This window comes from Pelophylax lessonae (genome assembly GCF_965119305.1).
Source record: "Pelophylax lessonae genome assembly, chromosome: 3".
NCBI classification, from domain to species: Eukaryota; Metazoa; Chordata; class Amphibia; order Anura; family Ranidae; genus Pelophylax; species Pelophylax lessonae.
In genome coordinates this window covers 76,208,839-76,226,349 of record NC_138770.1, presented here as the reverse complement: position 1 = coordinate 76,226,349, position 17,511 = coordinate 76,208,839, and the positions used below count along the sequence as shown (strand labels likewise).

General features: G+C 46.7%; 1 protein-coding gene across 1 annotated transcript; it reads right to left on the bottom strand.

Moving 5' to 3' along the window:
* Positions 1-1,721: 1,721 nt before the first annotated feature.
* LOC309550088 (C-type lectin domain family 2 member B-like) lies at positions 1,722-15,683 on the bottom strand (the record flags this gene model as incomplete). Its single annotated transcript, XM_082250549.1, has 4 exons — positions 1,722-1,836; positions 6,136-6,251; positions 14,167-14,315; positions 15,542-15,683. 4 exons carry the CDS (start codon positions 15,681-15,683, stop codon positions 1,722-1,724), a joined length of 522 nt encoding a protein of 173 aa, XP_082106675.1.
* Between the last annotated feature and the right edge of the window lie 1,828 nt (positions 15,684-17,511).

The following is a 17,511-nucleotide window of genomic DNA, read 5'->3' as shown; positions in this document are numbered from 1 at the left end:
ATAGGATTTGTCTTGTTGGGCGCTTTGAGAGCTGATCCTAGAGCAGAAAAACTCCCCCAAAACGCCTACATGTGAACGGAGCCTTAAGCTTGTCAGAGTTCGGGGGGGAGACAAAGAGCTGAAATTACACTCTGTCGAGCTTAGTGAGTAGAGCTCCGAGAGCTGATTGGAGGGAAGAGACACTCCCTCCACACAGCTCACAGGAACATAGCCAAGGCTGTCGATCAGCTGGATGTCCCTCCCCTGTCACCTTTTTTCTTTTGGAGTCAGAAAAACTTGTCAGAAGTGATTCATACTGATAGAAGAACGAAGCAGCAGACAGAAATAACACTTAGTGCTCTGGCTCTAGACAAGTACACACTATAGAGGGAAATACTTTGTTATGCATCTAAAAAAAAAAAAAAAAAAAAAAAAAAATCAATGAAAGTACAGCAGAATTTAATATAAGAAGATTTGTAGCTTTAAAGTGGTTGTAAACCTCAGACCTGAAATATGAACAATGACTTTTTAGTATGGTTTCCCTGTTTGATGTGCATCCAAAGCCACAACCTTTAAGCTCATCCTGGATGGAGTAGAGAAGTCTTTGTCCCAGTTATGGCGCTTTTCCACTGCATAGAACCGTACCGGCTCGGCACGCTTTTGTGCTTTTCCACTGCGGTACCGCATGGTATAGGGTCGGAACGGTTCGGTACGGTATAGGTTTGCTTTTCCACTGCATGGAACCGAACGGTACGGTACGGTACGGCTCTGAAAAAACAGTACCTACTCGATTGTGGTTCCAACAGGTACCAAACTGGTACCATATCCCACAATCCTTTGCATGCAGTCACTACTAGCCACTGATTGGTCAGAGAATCACACCCACCCCGTTGTTATCCCACCCACTTAACTTTAGTACTACTTTAGTGGAAAAGCAAACCTATACCGTACCGTACCGAACCGTTCCGACACTATACCATGCGGTACCGCAGTGGAAAAGCAAACCGGGCCAAGCAGGGCCGAGTAGAGCCGAGCCGGTACTAGCCGGTACTTGCAGTGGAAAAGTGCCAATAGAGAGACCATTATCTGTATGGTACATATCCATCTGTTGTCTGTATCCTAGTTAGGGTGACCAGCACCATACCTGAAACTGATGGGAGATTCGAACTGTTGAAAACTGGAACCTAGGAGAAATCTTGATAGGAGCACACCTGTTGCAGAAAAAAAAAAAAAATATTGCTCCAACTTCCTGTTGTGCAAACAGAGGAGAGAGTGAAGGGAAATTACCCCAATGGGGGACACCTTGTTTTAACCCTTCCCTACTCCATTCAAAAATGGCAAAGAAATTGGCTTTAGATGCACTTTACTGACATTTCCTTCCTTAGATATTGGAATGTTATTGTCGGGTCACACTTTACTTCTAAAAAAATATAAAATATTGACTTAAAAAAACTACAGTTCTTTTTGTATTCACCCATCAGACCCTGCTGATTGCTGCAAACAGTATAGAACATTTCTTTGGGATAATAAATAGGTTGATTTCAGTGCAAGGCTAGAATTTGGTCACAGTTGTGGGGGGGGAGTCACCAGCAGCTCAGATGACTACAGCAAGTGTACAGCAAGCAGAGGAGATCCACCAGTCTCCTCCTGCACTAAAATATACACATTCTAAGTCCTGCCCAGAGACATCACATCCAGACATCAGAGATCTGTCCATCACAGAAGTGAAGTAGTTAGCCTGTCTAGCCACCACCGATGGGCTTCATACAGATCCAGGGTCTTGGGGTGGAGCAGTCCAGAGCCCCAACATTTTTACCATTAAGGTAAGAACAGTTCAATTTCAGATCAGCGCCATATCTGTAAAGACACAAAAGAACAGGTGATGCATCAATAAAGAGAGAGTATCAGACCATTTCCATGAAGGAGGAATTCAAGCCAACAAACATTTGCATCAAATGCCTCAAAGTATTAAGTGGTTCCCCTAGATGTTTAGTGATCACTGTTCATGGACTAGTATATAGGTAGTAGTTTGTGAAGGACTTCATATACAAGATCATGGCCTAATAAGACAAAATCTTTACGGGACATTTATCTGGACCACTGTGCGATGTCGGACTAGATCAGCCATTCTCAACCAGAGAATGGCTAGAATCCAGAGATTTATAGGGATTCCTTGAGCTGTGGCTGAATGACCTCCCATTTAAAGGCGCCGGCTTGGGTTATGAAGCAGGACAATGATCCAAACACACAAGCAAGTCCACTTCTGAATCGTTCAAATAAAAAAATGAATTTTTGTAAAATCTTACCGTAAAATTCCTTTCTACTCCTGTGGAGAGGAAGTCAATACCCATTGGTGAAGACTGTATGAGTGGGCGGCGACTGTCGGAGGACGTAAGAGAAAGGACAATTTCTACTTGTTTTCACAGCGACTATCGGCGCTCATGTGACTCCCAGCTCTCTTCTCCCCGTCTCCAGCAGGCAGGGCCGAGAACTTACTCTGATGCCAGCTGGGGAGGAAAGCAGGAGAGAGCAGAGAGTCGCGTGAGCGCCGATAGCCGTTGTGAAAACCGGCAACTAAGATACAGGTTGCTATCTAACAGAGGGGATGGTATAAAGCTAACAGTTTTATAGCAGCTGAGAGGGCAGCATAGCGGGGCTAGTGACATCTGACAGGCCAAGGAGGGGAGGACAGAGGGAGACAGAAGAGCTGCAGATAGCAGCGGATGACAGAGACACGTACACTTACCATGGTGTCAGGGCTGAGCATCCATGATATTCTGTGGGTCAGTGTACAGAAGGGAGGGTAGAAACTGGCAGGATCAGCCAGGGTTTTTTTTTTTTTTAGGCGACACATGGGGCCAAATCTCACAGCACAAGCACTGTGCTGTATTAAAATGCTTTAAGGGAACAGGATCCATTTTTTTTTTTGTGGAGTGGTCAAGACTTAAATCCAATTGAGATGCTGTGACATGACATTAACCAGGTCATTCATGCTGGAAAACTCTCCAATGTGGCTGAATTTAAACAATTCTGCAAAGAGTGGGCCAAAAATCCTCCACAGCAATGTGAAAGACTCATTTCCAGTTATCAAAACGCTTAATTGCAGTTGTTGCTGCCAGTTATCAAAACGCTTAACTGCAGTTGCTGCTGCCAAGGGTAACAACCAGTTACTAGGCTTAGGGGGCAATTACTTTTTCCCCCATAGGGCCAGGCAGGTATGGACAGCTTTAGCCTTAAATGAAATCATTTAAAAACTGCATTTTGTATTGACTCGGATTACCTTTGTGTAATATTCACATTTGTTTGATGATCTGAATCAAAATTAAAAAAAAAAAAAATGTGTGACAAATATGCCATGCAAAAAAACACAAAAAAGGGGCAAATACTTTTTCACAGCACTCTATGTAAAGCGCTGCGTAAATTGACACCCCTATACAAGTACTTGTAATAAATACACTGCGCAAAAAAAATGAAAGGAACACTTTAAGAACACTTAAAATACACATCAGATCTCAATGTGGGAAGAATATCATGCTGGATATCTATACTGGTATGGATTGGGTAATGTGTTAGGAACAAAAGGATGCCACATCCTTTGATGGAAATTAAAAAAAAAAAAAAATCAAAAAAAAAAAAAAAAATCAGAGGGCTGAATTCAAAGACACCCCGAAAATCACAGTGAATAAATGATGCAGCAGGCTAATCCATTTTACTAAAATGTCATTGCAGCAACTCAAAATGGTACTCAGTAGTTATATGGCCCCCCTGTGCTTGTATGCATGCCTGACAACATTGGGCCATGCTCCTAATGAGACGGCGGATGGTGTCCTGGGGTATTCCCTCCCAGATCTGGATCAGGGCATCACTGAGCTCCTGAACACACGGAGGTGCAACCTGACAGCGTCAGATGGACCAAAACATAAAGTCCCAGAGGTGTTCTATTGGAGTTAGGTCAGGCAAGTGTAGGGACCAATGGTATCAATTCCTTCATCCTCCAGGAACTAGCCGCAAACTCTCGCCACGAGGCTGGGCATTGTCGTGCACCAGGAGGAACCCAGGACCCACTGCACCAGCGTAGAGTTGGACAGTGGGTTTTTATCCTGATACCGAATGGCAGTCAGGGTGCCATTGTCTAGCCCAGGGTTTCTCAACCAGTGTGCCGTGGCAAAATGACCCCAATTTGCAGCAATCTTATAAAAAAAAAAAAAAAAAGTTTTCCATTTGGTTATGCCAGAAGGGACGGCTAAATTCTCTTCCCGCTGCCACATATGCTCGGGAAGCTGTGCGGGCCTCCTGACCGCGTTGTGCCAACCAATAACATCATCGGTTGCTATGGGAGGATCGACAAAGTGCTTGCTGGGAGGTGAGAGCAGCGGGTCCCGGGAGCTGCTATTGGCTGGTGCGCTTTTTGAGTTACAGCAGAGTGTGTGACAAGAGGAATAACAGGAAGGAGGCTCTTCAGTGACTCCTCTGGCTTCGTGAGTTACATGAAATTACATGGATTGATATACGACTGTCATTAACTTTACCTGGTATTGCTTTCTCCAATTTTAATATAAATATACATAAGATATGTGGGTTTTAAATACTGTATTATTGATAATGGAAATGGCATTTCTTTTTTTATGTTGTATTCCGCTTGCATCTGCTTTAGTTTGGCCGCAGCGCAGGTGTAGCGCAGAATACCGGTGGCTTTCATGTGCGTTACCTGTGGCTGCTCATAAAACTTCTACTATGTCCTAAATTTTTGGTGCATTTTCTGAAAGCACACCAAAAATGTGGGACATAATAGAAGTCTATAGGAAACCTGCTGGAGGTTTTTTTTTTTTTTTTTTAGGGCTCTGGCAGTGCTCATCCCGTTCCTCCTTGCACAAATAAACAGATACCGGTCCCGCTGATGGGTTAAGGACTTTCTATGGCCCTGTCCATCTTTTCTAGAGTAACTGCCTGTGTCCTGGAATCTTTTCCATGCTCTTGAGACTGTGCTGGGAGAGACCGCAAACCTTCTGACAATGGCACATATTGGAGGTATCATACTGGAGGAGTTGAACTGCCAGTGCAGCCTCTATAGGGTCCAGGTATCTCCTCATGCTACCAGTAGTGACACTGATCACAGCCAAATGCAGAACGGTCAGAAAAGATTGAAGGTGGGGAAAAAAAGGTCAGTGGCCTTGATCTGTAAAACCATCCCTGTTTTGGGGATGGTCTCATTGTTGCCCATCTAGTGCACCTGTTAATTTCATTAACACCAAAGCAGCTGAAACTGATTAACAATCCCCTCTGCTACTTAACTAACCAGATCAATATCCCAGGAGTTTAAGTGACTTGATGCTATACTCTGATTAAAAAAAGCATTTTTTTTTTGAGCAGTGTAGTAAAAAACAGTAGCAAACCTGCACTGTGATTGTTTATTCATGGTGATAGTAACATTGAAACTTACTTTCTCCGTCCCACATCCCACTCCCATTGGCCCGTCACGGATGAACCACCTCACTGGCTAACAGAAGCGTAGAAGGGGAAGCGGGAAGGGCGGAAGGCTTCGACACTTCATCTAAAAACAGCCAAACTTTTGGGTAGAGCTGGGGGACTACACTTGCACTGCATACTTGTCAATTGCATATTGGCAGTCACCTTAAAGGGTTTGAAAAGTATATTTTTTCTATTAACAAAGAACATGCATGTTATACTTACCTCCTCTGTGCAGTGGCTTTGCACAGGGCAGCCCAGATCCTCCTTCTCAGGTCCCTGGCTGGAGCTCCTGGCCCCTCCCTCCTTGAGTGCCCTCACAGTAAGCAGCTTGCTATGGGGGCAGCCGAGCTGCAGCTTCTGTATTCATTCAGACAGGGAGCTACTGTTCAGCCCTGCCCCCTCCCCCGATTGGCTGAGTTCGATTGATAGCAGCGGGAGCCAATCAGGAGAGAGAGAAACCCGGACGGCTATAGCACTTGTAGACATTGCTGGATAGAGAGGGGCTCAGGTAAGTATTAAGGGGGGGGGGGGAGAGATGCTGCACACAGTAGGTTTTTTTATCTTAATACATTTAAAACCTTCTGACTTTACAATCCCTTTAAGGAAGAACAGGTACGTACAGTCAAGCTGTATACACAACAGGTGAAACAACATAGCTGGTCATGTTATATTGCTCACATCACTCACCCCACAGAGCCCCTGTAGACCGATCCATTCACCCACTTCCACTCTTTACTTCTAGGATCCCTTTCTAGGCCAATCCAGTGATCTTGCAGTAAGGGGAAGAGTTCCTCAATCTGTTGCTGTAAAACCGAAACAAAAAACATTATTTTTGTCTTACCATAAAATCATTTTCTCTGATGTTCATTGACGGACACAGCTCCATATCTTCTTGACTCTTGGTTTATGCTGCCCCCTACAGGAGTAGGGCACTAGACAGAAAAAAGGTGTGACTATGCCTATAGGGCAGTCCCAGGAGGTATACTTCCACTTCCTGCTACAGGTCTTCAGGTTTTGTAACAAGCAGTGGCAGAAGAAAAAATAACCAAACGCAGTAGAGGGGTGGGTGCTTTGTCCGTCAATGAACATCAGAGAAAAGGATTTTACGGTAAGACAAATCCAGTTCTCTTTCATTCATTGATGGACACAGCTCCATATCTTCTTGACCCTTGGGACCTCCCAAAGCAGTGTCAACATAAGTGGTGGAAGAAGAGGGAAGAACACAGCAATATACACACTTCCCAAAGGCTAAAACATAGCCAACCAGGTAAAACAGGAGCTCAACCAGAAACAACTGGAGCTCAGCTGACAAAAAAAAAAAATACACCCTCAAAATAGGACTAATCCTCCCCAACAGTGGCCTGAAAAACCTTGCAGCTAAAGGCAGCATTCGCAGATGCCAACACATCCACGTATAAAATTTTGTGAAAGCGTGCACGAACGACCAGGTGGCTGCTTTGCAAACCTGCACCACCGCGCCTGATGATAGAAGGCCCAAGAGGCACTAAGCGCCCTCGTAGAAAGTGCCTTAACAGGAAAGGAGGATCCTGACCCTTAATGGAATAGGCCTGCACACCCATCTGCCTGATCTATCTGGAAATGGTCACAGCAGACGCGGCTAGCCCTTTAAGGGGTCCATCTGTAAGGACAAACAGGGAATCCGATTTTCAGAATGACTCAGTCGCTGCCAGGTACCCCGATTGCCCGAACCATGTCCAAAGAAAGAATGTAAGGCAATCTCTTTAGGGTGCTTAGGCTTGGGGCACAAGGAAGGCAACACAATGTCTTCATTTAAATGGAAACCAGACGACCTTAGGAAGGAACAACTGGCAGAGACAAAAGCACCACTTTATCTCCAAGAACCACCAAGTGGACAAGACAAAGCTGCGAGCTCCAACACCCTACGTGCAGAAGAAGAAAAAAAAAAGCCACCAAGAAGGCTACCTTCTGGAACAATGTAAGCACAGGGGCGTACCATGGGGTTGGCCAGACCGGCGCCCGCCAGGGGCGCAGGCCGAGGGGAGGGGGCGCAAAAAGATCGGCAGTGTTAGCAGGGATGTTTGCGCCCTCCGCTCAGCCTGCGCCGCCGGCGCCCCCAGGCAGCATGCGGCTCCAAGTCCAGAGCCCTGTGTCCACTCCAGGCAGAACAGCGGCAGTGCGGGCTCCCCGGAACTCTGTCTCCGCCCACACATACGGGCGGTCAGCGGTCACATGACTGACATCATTAATTGGCTCCAGCTCAGCGGCAGACTGAGGATGGGGACTGCGCTGAGCTGTCAGAGGAGCCCATACCGCCGCTCAGCACAGGGGGAATCCTTCAACCTCCTCTCCACTCCCAGCCCGAAGAACAGGATGACCAGGTGCCCCCCCTCTCTCTGTCACCCCCCATCCCTCTCTGGGGGGGGGGCGCCGGTACAGCTCTCGCCAAAGGCGCTAGAGACCCTAGGTACACCTCTGTAAGCAAAAGGAATCTCGTGAATATTTTACAATGGCGGTTAATGAAGAACTGACAGCACCAAGCTGAGATCAATGGAGGGCAATGGAGACCGCATTGGGGGAGCCAAGTGGCGAACCCCCTGAACAAAAAAGGTGTGAACCAAAGAATGCGTAGCCAAAGGACATTGAAAGAAAACCATCAAGGCTGAACCTGGCCCTTGATGGTATCCGAGGCCAGACGCTGCTCAACACCTCAGTGTCACCGAAAAAGGAACGGGGGTGAACCCCAAGAGATTCACACCCGCAAAGTACGCTCCTCAAACACGGTAGTAAATCTTCCAAGAGGTAGATTTACAAGCTTGCAGCAGCGTGGGAATTACTGATTCAGACAACCCTCTATTCTTCAGCACCAGGCTTCTGATCCAAGCCGTTAAGCCAGCAACTGTAAGGCAAGATGGAAGATTGGCCTTTGGCCAACCGATCTCTCTCCTCTAAGAGGAAGTCTCCAAGGAGCATCAGCGACCAACTGCATCAGATCTGCGTACCAAGACCTGCAAGGCCAGTCTGGAGCCACTAGAATGGCCGTAATCTCTTCTGCCTCGAACCTATGCAGGAATCTTGACAGAAGTTCTAGAAGAGGGAAAAAAAAAAAAAAAAAAAAGACTTATGGCAGACGATATTGGCCCCAAAAGGAGCCCAACAATGCGTCTGTGGCGTCAACCAGAGGATCCAGAGACCTAGCTACAAACCTCTGTACCGTCCAAATGAGACGAGAGACCAACAGGACCACCTTGGGTGTTTCCCACAGGAGACACAACCGATGAAACCCCTCGGAGAAAAAATGTCCAGTATATCGATCGGTAGTCTGGATTCTTCCAGAGTCCAGACCCCCTAAACACAATCCGTGCCAAAAACGCCACCCCACTGGGACAGGCTGGCATCCGTGGTGACCACCGTCCAGTACAGGGGAAGGAAGATTTTTCCCTGTCGAAATGCCAGAGAGCGAAGCCACCAAATCAGAGACCCTCTCGTAACGGGCTCAACAGGATCAGATTGTCTAGAGACTGGATTCTTGCCCCATATGGCAAGAATATCTTTGCAGAGGTCTCGTGATGAACACTGCAAAACGGAAACAGCCTAAAAAAAAGTAGACACCATCAGACCCAGCACCCACATGCCAGTCCTGAAAGACAACTGACTGCTAGACAACAGGAGTAGAGTTTATTTTTTTCAGATTTTGGAGCTAGTCCCATGGGAGGAACACCCTGGCTGAGGCAGAGTCCAGAGCAGACCCAATAGTCCAACTAGGTGGACGGAATCAGAGCCAATACCAGGAAATTTAATTTCCACCTGAACTCCTGCAGTCTGCACAGCAATCGGGGACTTTGCTCGTGGAAGATCATCCAGGTACTCCAGTACCGCATCCCCCCACCAGTGCAACAATGCCAACACCAGGTCCAACACTTTGTAAAGATCAGAGGAGCCGAGGCAAAACCTCTTGATAATGCGCCTCGCCCATGGCAAGTGGAGGAGGTGCAGATGACCGACATCGGAATATGAAGGTAAGTGACCTTGATATTGGTAGAGGCCAGTAAATCCCCCCAATGTAGGGATGCCACTACCATACGAATGGACTCCATCTGGACCCGCACAAGCGGTTCAGAGCTTTAAGGTCCAATATTGGACGTACCTTGCTTCCCTTTCTGGGACCTGTAAACATGTTTGAATAAAACCAAGGAAAGAAAAAAAAAAAAAAAAAAAAAAAAAAAAAAAAAAAAACTTTCAGATTCAGGGACTGGAACAATCACCCCTTGCAGTAGAAAGTTTTGCATCTCCCCAAAGAAATCTCGCAGGTGGCCTGGAGATAAAAATGCAGGTAGGAAGGAAAAAACCTCTCTGGAGGGTAAACTTGAAACTCGATCCTGTAGACGGACCGAATCAGCTCGCGGACCCACTCGACTTGAATCAGGGAGGTCCATGGGTCCGGAAGGACCCACTCTCAGCTTACCAGACCAGGTCCTATTGGAACCTCTGGAGGAGATCCTTCCAGACTTAGATCCCTTGTCTTAAAAGACTGCTTAAATGATATCATCCGGGGAGGATCCGAACAGGTGATCCCCCACAAAGGGAAGATCAGATGAGACCTTCTTGGAAGCCTGGTCTACAGACCAGCATTTCAGTCATATCCTGTGCCAAAGGACCATTGCTGTAACGGACAGCCTAGAGACTAATGCCTCGTACACACGCACCGATTGTTTCGGCCAACGTCCGATCAGCCGATTGTCGGCTTGTTAGTATGATGCTTCCGACAACCGACTGCGACTTTTCGGCCGAACAAAATCTGGTGTGCATGCTATAAAATTTTTGTTGGCCGTCGACAGAACGGCCGATTGTTCGTCAGTCAGTACAGATTTCGGCAGACAAAAAAATCAGATAAGCAAGACTGGGCATGCTCAGAGAAGAAAAAAACACACGGAAAGTAAGCCAGCACATGACATCACTTCTGAAGTTGGTTGTTGTTGGCCGAAAAAATTTGTGTGCAGTCTAGAGCACATTTCAACCAACACTGGACAAAAGACGGCCGAGCGGTCGGCCGATAATCGTTGCGTGTGTACGAGGCATAAGGGAGCCGCATCCAGAAAGACCTCACAGACTAACTGCAACCCCTGGACCAACTGGTCTGCCAGCTCCGCAAAGGCGGGGAGAAGTTGTTCCCCCCCCCCCCCCAGATCCTGACACAAAAGCTTTGCCCAAACCTGTCTGAGACACCAAGCTATGGTGAACACCGCCCTAAAGACCGAACCGGCCACAGTAAACATGTGGCGGACCAAAGTCTTGGCTCTCCTGTAAAAAGGATCTGTTAAAACTGGAGGCCCCCCCACCGGAATTAGGGTGGATTTATTCAGCCTGGAGACCCAAGTCCAACACAGGTAGAACTGCCCAATTATTCAACAAATACCCCTCAAGGGATACAGTCTATTGAAACGCTTAGGCACCGCCATATAGCGTTTAGGACAACTTCACTGCAGGAAAATCTTGCCGCTGTAGAGGATCTGTGGGTACCAAGGGAACCGGCGCCTCTGACGCAGCAGTGACTATTTAGAGGGGCTGGGGAACCCAGGAGTCAGACCATCCCAGGGAGGGGCCCACATCCACCAAGGAAGAGGGGGGGGGGGACACTACTTACTACACCATGGAACCAGGTGGCACCACTCCAGGCAGACCACTGCACCATCCGGGAATGGGGTGCTGCAGGCCAGAGGCACGCTGCAACTTAGGTCGTGACCAGAGCTGTGCATCCTCGCATGGCGTTAACTTGCCCGCCAGCCCATGTCGCAGCCAACCTAGCGTGGAGCTGAGGTCGGGTCACTCTCGCTGGCCAGACTGGGAAACCAATAAGGATCTAGGCTATCCAGTCCGCCACCCAGTCCATCAGTTGATTGTAGTTTTCACAGGGATTTTTTTTTTTCCTGAAAACTGAAGAACTATAGCAGGAAGTGGTATATCCCCGAAACTGCCCTATAGGCGTAGGCAAACTTTTTCTGTCTAGTGCCCTACTCTTGTAGGGGGCAGCATAAACCCAAGGGTCAAGAAGATATGGAGCTGTGTCTGTCAATGAACAAAAGAAGGAAAAAAAAAAAAACACTATTTCAAAAATTGTCGGTCCTTTCTTTATATGGTGCAAAAAAATAAATAAAAATATAAATAATAATAATAATAATAATACAAAGTGGTGATCAAATGCCAGCTCCAAGTGTGTGTGTGTGTGTGTGTGTGTGTGTGTGTGTGTGTGTGTGTGTGTGTGTGTGTGTGTGTGTGTGTGTGTGTGAGGGGGGAATGAATATACATTTTATTTGGGTACAGTGTTGCATGACCACACAATTGTCAGTTAAAGGAAAGCAGCACTGTATCACAAAAAATGGCCTGGTCATGAAGGGGGGCAAATCTGCCAGAGGTAAAGTGGATCAACAAAGGCCCTCATTCATGGGCTATGGGTGTCAGCGCCCATCTGAAGGAGGCTTAAACGGTTAAAACTGCATATCAAGATTTGCCCCTATAGACTTTAATAGGGTTCTCTGTGCAAAGGCTTGTGAACCTAATGTATAGCACCCTTCTAGTCAGGTGCTATGTGAAAGCATTGTGTGCTCTTCTACTTATCAAGGAGCAGGATTTCTAGATTTGCCTGTTACATGTGTCCAGTTGGTCTGAGGGAGTGTCCCCACTGCATCCAATAGGGGAGCCTGTTGGACAGTGGAGGAAACCCAACCAATGACACAGGCTTTTGTGACAGTCGCAGTGGGAAGGCACAACCGCAGTTCATCCTGGGATTGTTGATAAAAGCCTGGGACACATGTGACAGGGCGTCTTTGGCAGGAAACAGAGTCCCAGGAGGAGGAGGATGGCTGTCTCTCCACTTGTCCGAAAGGAAGTGATCACAGGCAGTCGGGCCTAGTGGACCAGGCATGTGGGGCTGAGATGCAAGGTCCTGTGAAAGCTGACGGTGGAGCAGCTGAAGAGATTACTGTGGAAAGCAGCATCAGTGAGTACCAGGGAACTTGCCAGGGGTCTGCCCAGTAAGGGGACCACTCCAGGGAAAGTCAATGGACAAATGCCAGCACACACACAGTGGGTCAGAAAGGGGGTGCCAAGATAGACCCTGAAGAAAAAGTATTGTTCATCATTTAAAACCAGTGACATTAGTACAGTGATCATTGCAAAAAAAAAAAAAAAAATGTACTGTTACTGTACTAATGACACTGGCAGGGAGGGGGTTAAATGTGTCCGGGGGGGGGGGGGCTTTCTAACTGTGTGGGGGATTTCTAACTGTGTGGGGGATGGACTTTCTGGATGAACACTAGTTGTCTCACGAAGCGACGTTCAAGGTATGTTTTCGCAGAACAGAGCCGACCTGCAGCGGTAAAAGTATGGCGGCTGGTCGGCAAGTAGTTAACTAAATGCAGTTAGAACATAACTTAACCTATGTTACATTACAACAATGTTCTTTTGTTGTAGTACGTTCCCAAAAAAAAGAAGATTTGAGCAAAAAACAGATTCTAATCTATCCTATAAAAAAACTGGCTGGGGACCCAATTTATAAGAGGATTCACACTTTTGTATTTGGTGCAGCTAAGCACATAAGAAAAAAAAATGCTTCTAATATAAAATGACAAGAACAATACTCCTTATAATAAACTATAATATACCCAACCTTGGCACGTTTTTTCTAACCAAAGCGCAAAAAAAAAAAAAAAAAAGTGTTTAGAACTATAGAAAAATAAAATTGCAATAAAAAAAACCAATACTCAGATTATAATAAATCATTTCATTGTACCATCACAAGATAAAGGGCTTTGGTACAAAAAAAAAAAAAAAAAAAAAAAAAAAATTTAATAAATAATCAAACAGCATTTTTTCTTCCATTTTAACAAAAACATCATTAGATAAAATAAACTACAGAAAAATTTGAACTTCATGCATTTTTAAGAGGTTTGCAAGTTCTGGGCCTGCAAGGCATTGCTTTCTTATTGTGCCAGCCTATGCAGCCATGTTCTAACCCAGCCTTTCAACCAGGGTGCCCAGAGGTTTTTTCATGCCAAAAAAGAAAAAAAAATTGTAATTGTATACGAGCTGGTGTGTGGATGAAGGCTGCCTTTTAATTACACAAAGCCACAGGTTTTCATTATGACCAATGGCACAATCATTTGTTATAGAGGAGGTTAGTCACTTGCATAGAATCCTTGTTTGGCCCTCTCTATTAGCGTTGGGGGGTCACTTTCGCAGAGTGATGGAGAAAATATGATGGAGAAATTTGATGGAGAAGAGAAACATTGGAATACTAGTCAGAACAAGTTTGCAAAAAAAAAAAAAAAAAAAAAACACCACCTAGTCCTACTTGTTGCTACATTATGTAAATCTTGAGAATAGCCATCATTTTTAAAGGGTGCCTGGAGATTGTCCATATTTTGTTAAGGGTGCCTTGACTGAAAAATGGTTGAAAAACACGGTTCTAACCATCTACGACACTGTAGCACAGGGGTAGTCAACCTCTGCACATTAGCTGTTGTAGAACTAAACTACCATGTGGCACTGCAAACTGATAGCTGCAGGGGGAATGAGGAGATTTGATTTTTACCAAAGGAGAGATCACCCTCCCTTATAGGTGGATGGTCAACGGCCCTTGACAGGGTTTACTCCAATGTTCATGTAATGGAATAGACATGCCCATACTCTGAGATTGGCTGCATTGTGCCCAGCTGACACTTATATATTCAGTTCACTTACCTGCACTGTGTCATTCAGGATCAGCAGGAACCCCCCTTCCTTCTCACAGTACTGGCGGCTCTCCTTCCACACGGTGGAATTCTTTGACATAAAATAACAGAGGTCATCATATTTGGTCCACTTGTTGGGGCAGGATGGACATTTGCACACTAGAGAGAAAACCACACAAGATCGACGTTAGAGGAACTCCAGCCAAACATATCTAGACAGTTCCGCTGCTGGAAGGTTTGTACTTCCCTCTGCCCTGCTGAACAGTTTCAGTCCCTTCTTCCAGCCTGTAAATCTGCATCACCACATACTTTTAGTAATTAAAACAGTAAATTAGAACAGTATCCTTAGCAGTAATCAGCCTGGACTCATGAAAAATTGTTCTTGCCAGACCAATCTATTAACCTTCTATGAAGTAGTGAGCTGACATCTAGCTAAAGGAAGGCCTGTGGATGTGGTGTACCTGGATATTGCAAAGGCATTTGATACAGTTCCCCACAAACGTTTACAAACTGAGGTCCGTCAGCATGGACCATAGGGCGAGTACCTGGATTGAATACTGGCTACAGGGGTAAGTTCAAAGGGTGGTAATAAATGGCAATTACTCGAAATGGTCTGGTGTGGAAAGTGGGGTCCCCGAAAGCATCTGTCCTGGGACCAATCCTGTCCAATCTATTCATAAATGATTGAGAGGATGGGATAAACTGCTCAATCAAACCGATATCACTACTAGGCAGTGTAAAAATTTCACCGACCCGCCTTGAGTTTGCTCTTAACAGGAGATCATCCAGATATCGGAGGATCGCAATCCCTTTTTGCGGAGCAAAGCCAACACCGGAGCCAAAACCTTGGTGAAGACTCTGGGAGCGGAGGCTAGACCAAAGGGTAATGCCACAAATTGAAAGTGCTCCTCTGCCACTGCAAAGCGGAGATAACTCTGATTTCCCCCGTACTGTAGGGGTATGCAGATACGCATCTTTGATATCGATGGACGCTAGAAAGTCCCCTTGGTTTAAAGATTCTACCACAGACCCAATGGATTCCACCCAAAACTTCTGCACTCGCACAAAGCGGTTCAGTGACTTGGAGGTCTAAACTTGGACGCACCTTGCCCTCCTTTCTGGGCACCTTGAACAGGTTTGAATCAAACCTTGAAACCGATCCCGCAGAGAAACTGGCACAATCAATCCATGTGCAAGGAGATCCCGCACTGCCTCCCTGAGATCCGGAGACAGCCAAAGATTTTAGGGGAAAAAAAAAAAAATCTGTCTGCTGGGCGAGACCGAAATTCAATCTTGTACCCTGAACAAATTAGTTTGTGAACCCATTTGTCCTGAATCAAAGATGTCCAGGGTTCCTGAAAGTAACGCAGACGTCCCCCCCACACCTGAATCGGTTGAGGACGGCCCTTCATGGCGAAGAGTATTTGCCTGCCGAACCGGACTGGCTAGTCTTGGCTTAGTCGACCGAGCCTTCTTGTTCCCTCCAGAGGCTCTGAATGGTTTACCTTTATCTTGCTCCTGAGGCATGACAAAAAACACCTGAGCCGTGAAAGAGGGCCCCCGCTTACTGCGGGGCGCCTTACCTTCTGAGGATTGGGGGAAATAGTACTCTTACCCGTTAAACCTTTGATCAACTCATCCAAGGAGTCTTCAAACAGAGCTCTCACCCAAAAAAAAGGGAGATCTGTTAAGGCCTTCTTAGAAGCCTGGTCTGCCGGCCAGCTCTTCAGCCACACCATGCGGCGTATGGCAATCCCTACCGCTGACACTCTGGCAACCAGAGGGGCCGCATTACACAGGAACACCAGGGCCATCTGGTCCGTGAGCTCAATCAGGGGTAACTTGACCATTGGGATAGTTTCCCCGACTCCAAGTACTTTAACCCATTCCGTCATCGTCTGAGAAACCAGAACGGACGCAAAGACAGGTTTTAGTATCGAGTCCGCCAAAAGATCCAGGTGGTGGGAAAGGGATTCCACCCATCTGTCCACCGGGTCCGTAAATGCCTGGGAGTCTTCCACAGGCACCATAGTAGATTTGTTTAACCTGAAAACAGGGTGATCTACCCTAGGTGACAACATCCAGCGGTTCGAGACCAAGTCAGCAAAAGGGATAACGGCGTTTAAAGTGCTTTGGCACCACTAGCACGTTCCTAATGCGCTGCCATTGCTCATTCACAATATTGTGAAAGTCCTCGGGACAAGGGAACACCTGACCCTACTTCTGGGCTTTGCGGGAGCCAAAAACTACCCGCTTTCCTGACTGTGTGGGCTCATCATTAGGGTTGAGCGAACACCTAGATGTCCGTGTTCGACGGGTTCGGCCGAACTTTAAAAAAAAGTCCGGGTCCGTGTCCCGGACTTTTACCGAACTTTTCCCGGACACCGAACCCCATTGAAGTCAATGGGGACCCGAACTTTAAGGCACTAAAATGGCTCTAAAACACCAAAGGAAAGGGCTAGAGTGCTGCAAATGGCAGCAAAACGTAATTAAGAGCATGGCAAGTGCTCTGCAAACAAATGTGGATAGGGAAATAACTTAAAACAACAAAAAAAAAACAGAAAAATAAAACAATGTTCTTCTTCATCTCTGAAGGACGAGGCCCATATGGAGTAGGAGGGAGGTTGAGGTGGTGGTGGATGTGGCGGTGACATAGGCGTGCGCACAGGGTGTGCTGGGTGTGCCTGGGCACACCCTAATCACCTAGGGCACATAGCATTGCCAGTGAGGAGATGGGAAAGATCTCCCTGGGACCTGCTCTGCTCTATTTCTCCTTGCCTACAGGTACATGGCCCCGATACATTACTCTCCCTGCTGGCAAACACATGCATGTGTATTTCAACTTTGGGGTGCACACCTTAATGCAATAGGCTGCGCACACCTATGGGCGGTGTAGGTGGAAGCGGCGGTGGAGGAGGACCAGGGCCGGATTAACAGCATCATGGGCTTGGTGCTGAGGATTTTGAAGGGCCTTAAGGGCCGTGCCTTGCCATGCACCCAGAGGAGGAAGGGTGCAGCCATGCATGCCTAATTCAACATGGGATGCTGTCTCTGAAGCCCATAAACACATCCATGCATCGCCAACTGTCCCTCGTCCGGCCTTCACGCTGTGTGGGGAGGTTCTGAGGGTGCTGCCTGGGGAAGCAAGCATAGAAGCCAGACTTCTGTGTTTACAAGTGACAGAAGAGCGGTAACAGTGAATATGGCCAACCCGGGGCCTATATAAAAGGTAGGGGCCTGGAGCTGCAGCTCCAATAGCCCCTACATTAATCTGGCCCTGAGGAGGAGGACGAGGTAGCCAACACTGCTTCTTTTCAAAAATTTTAAATGAGGGTACACCCCAAAAGAGTGAGAA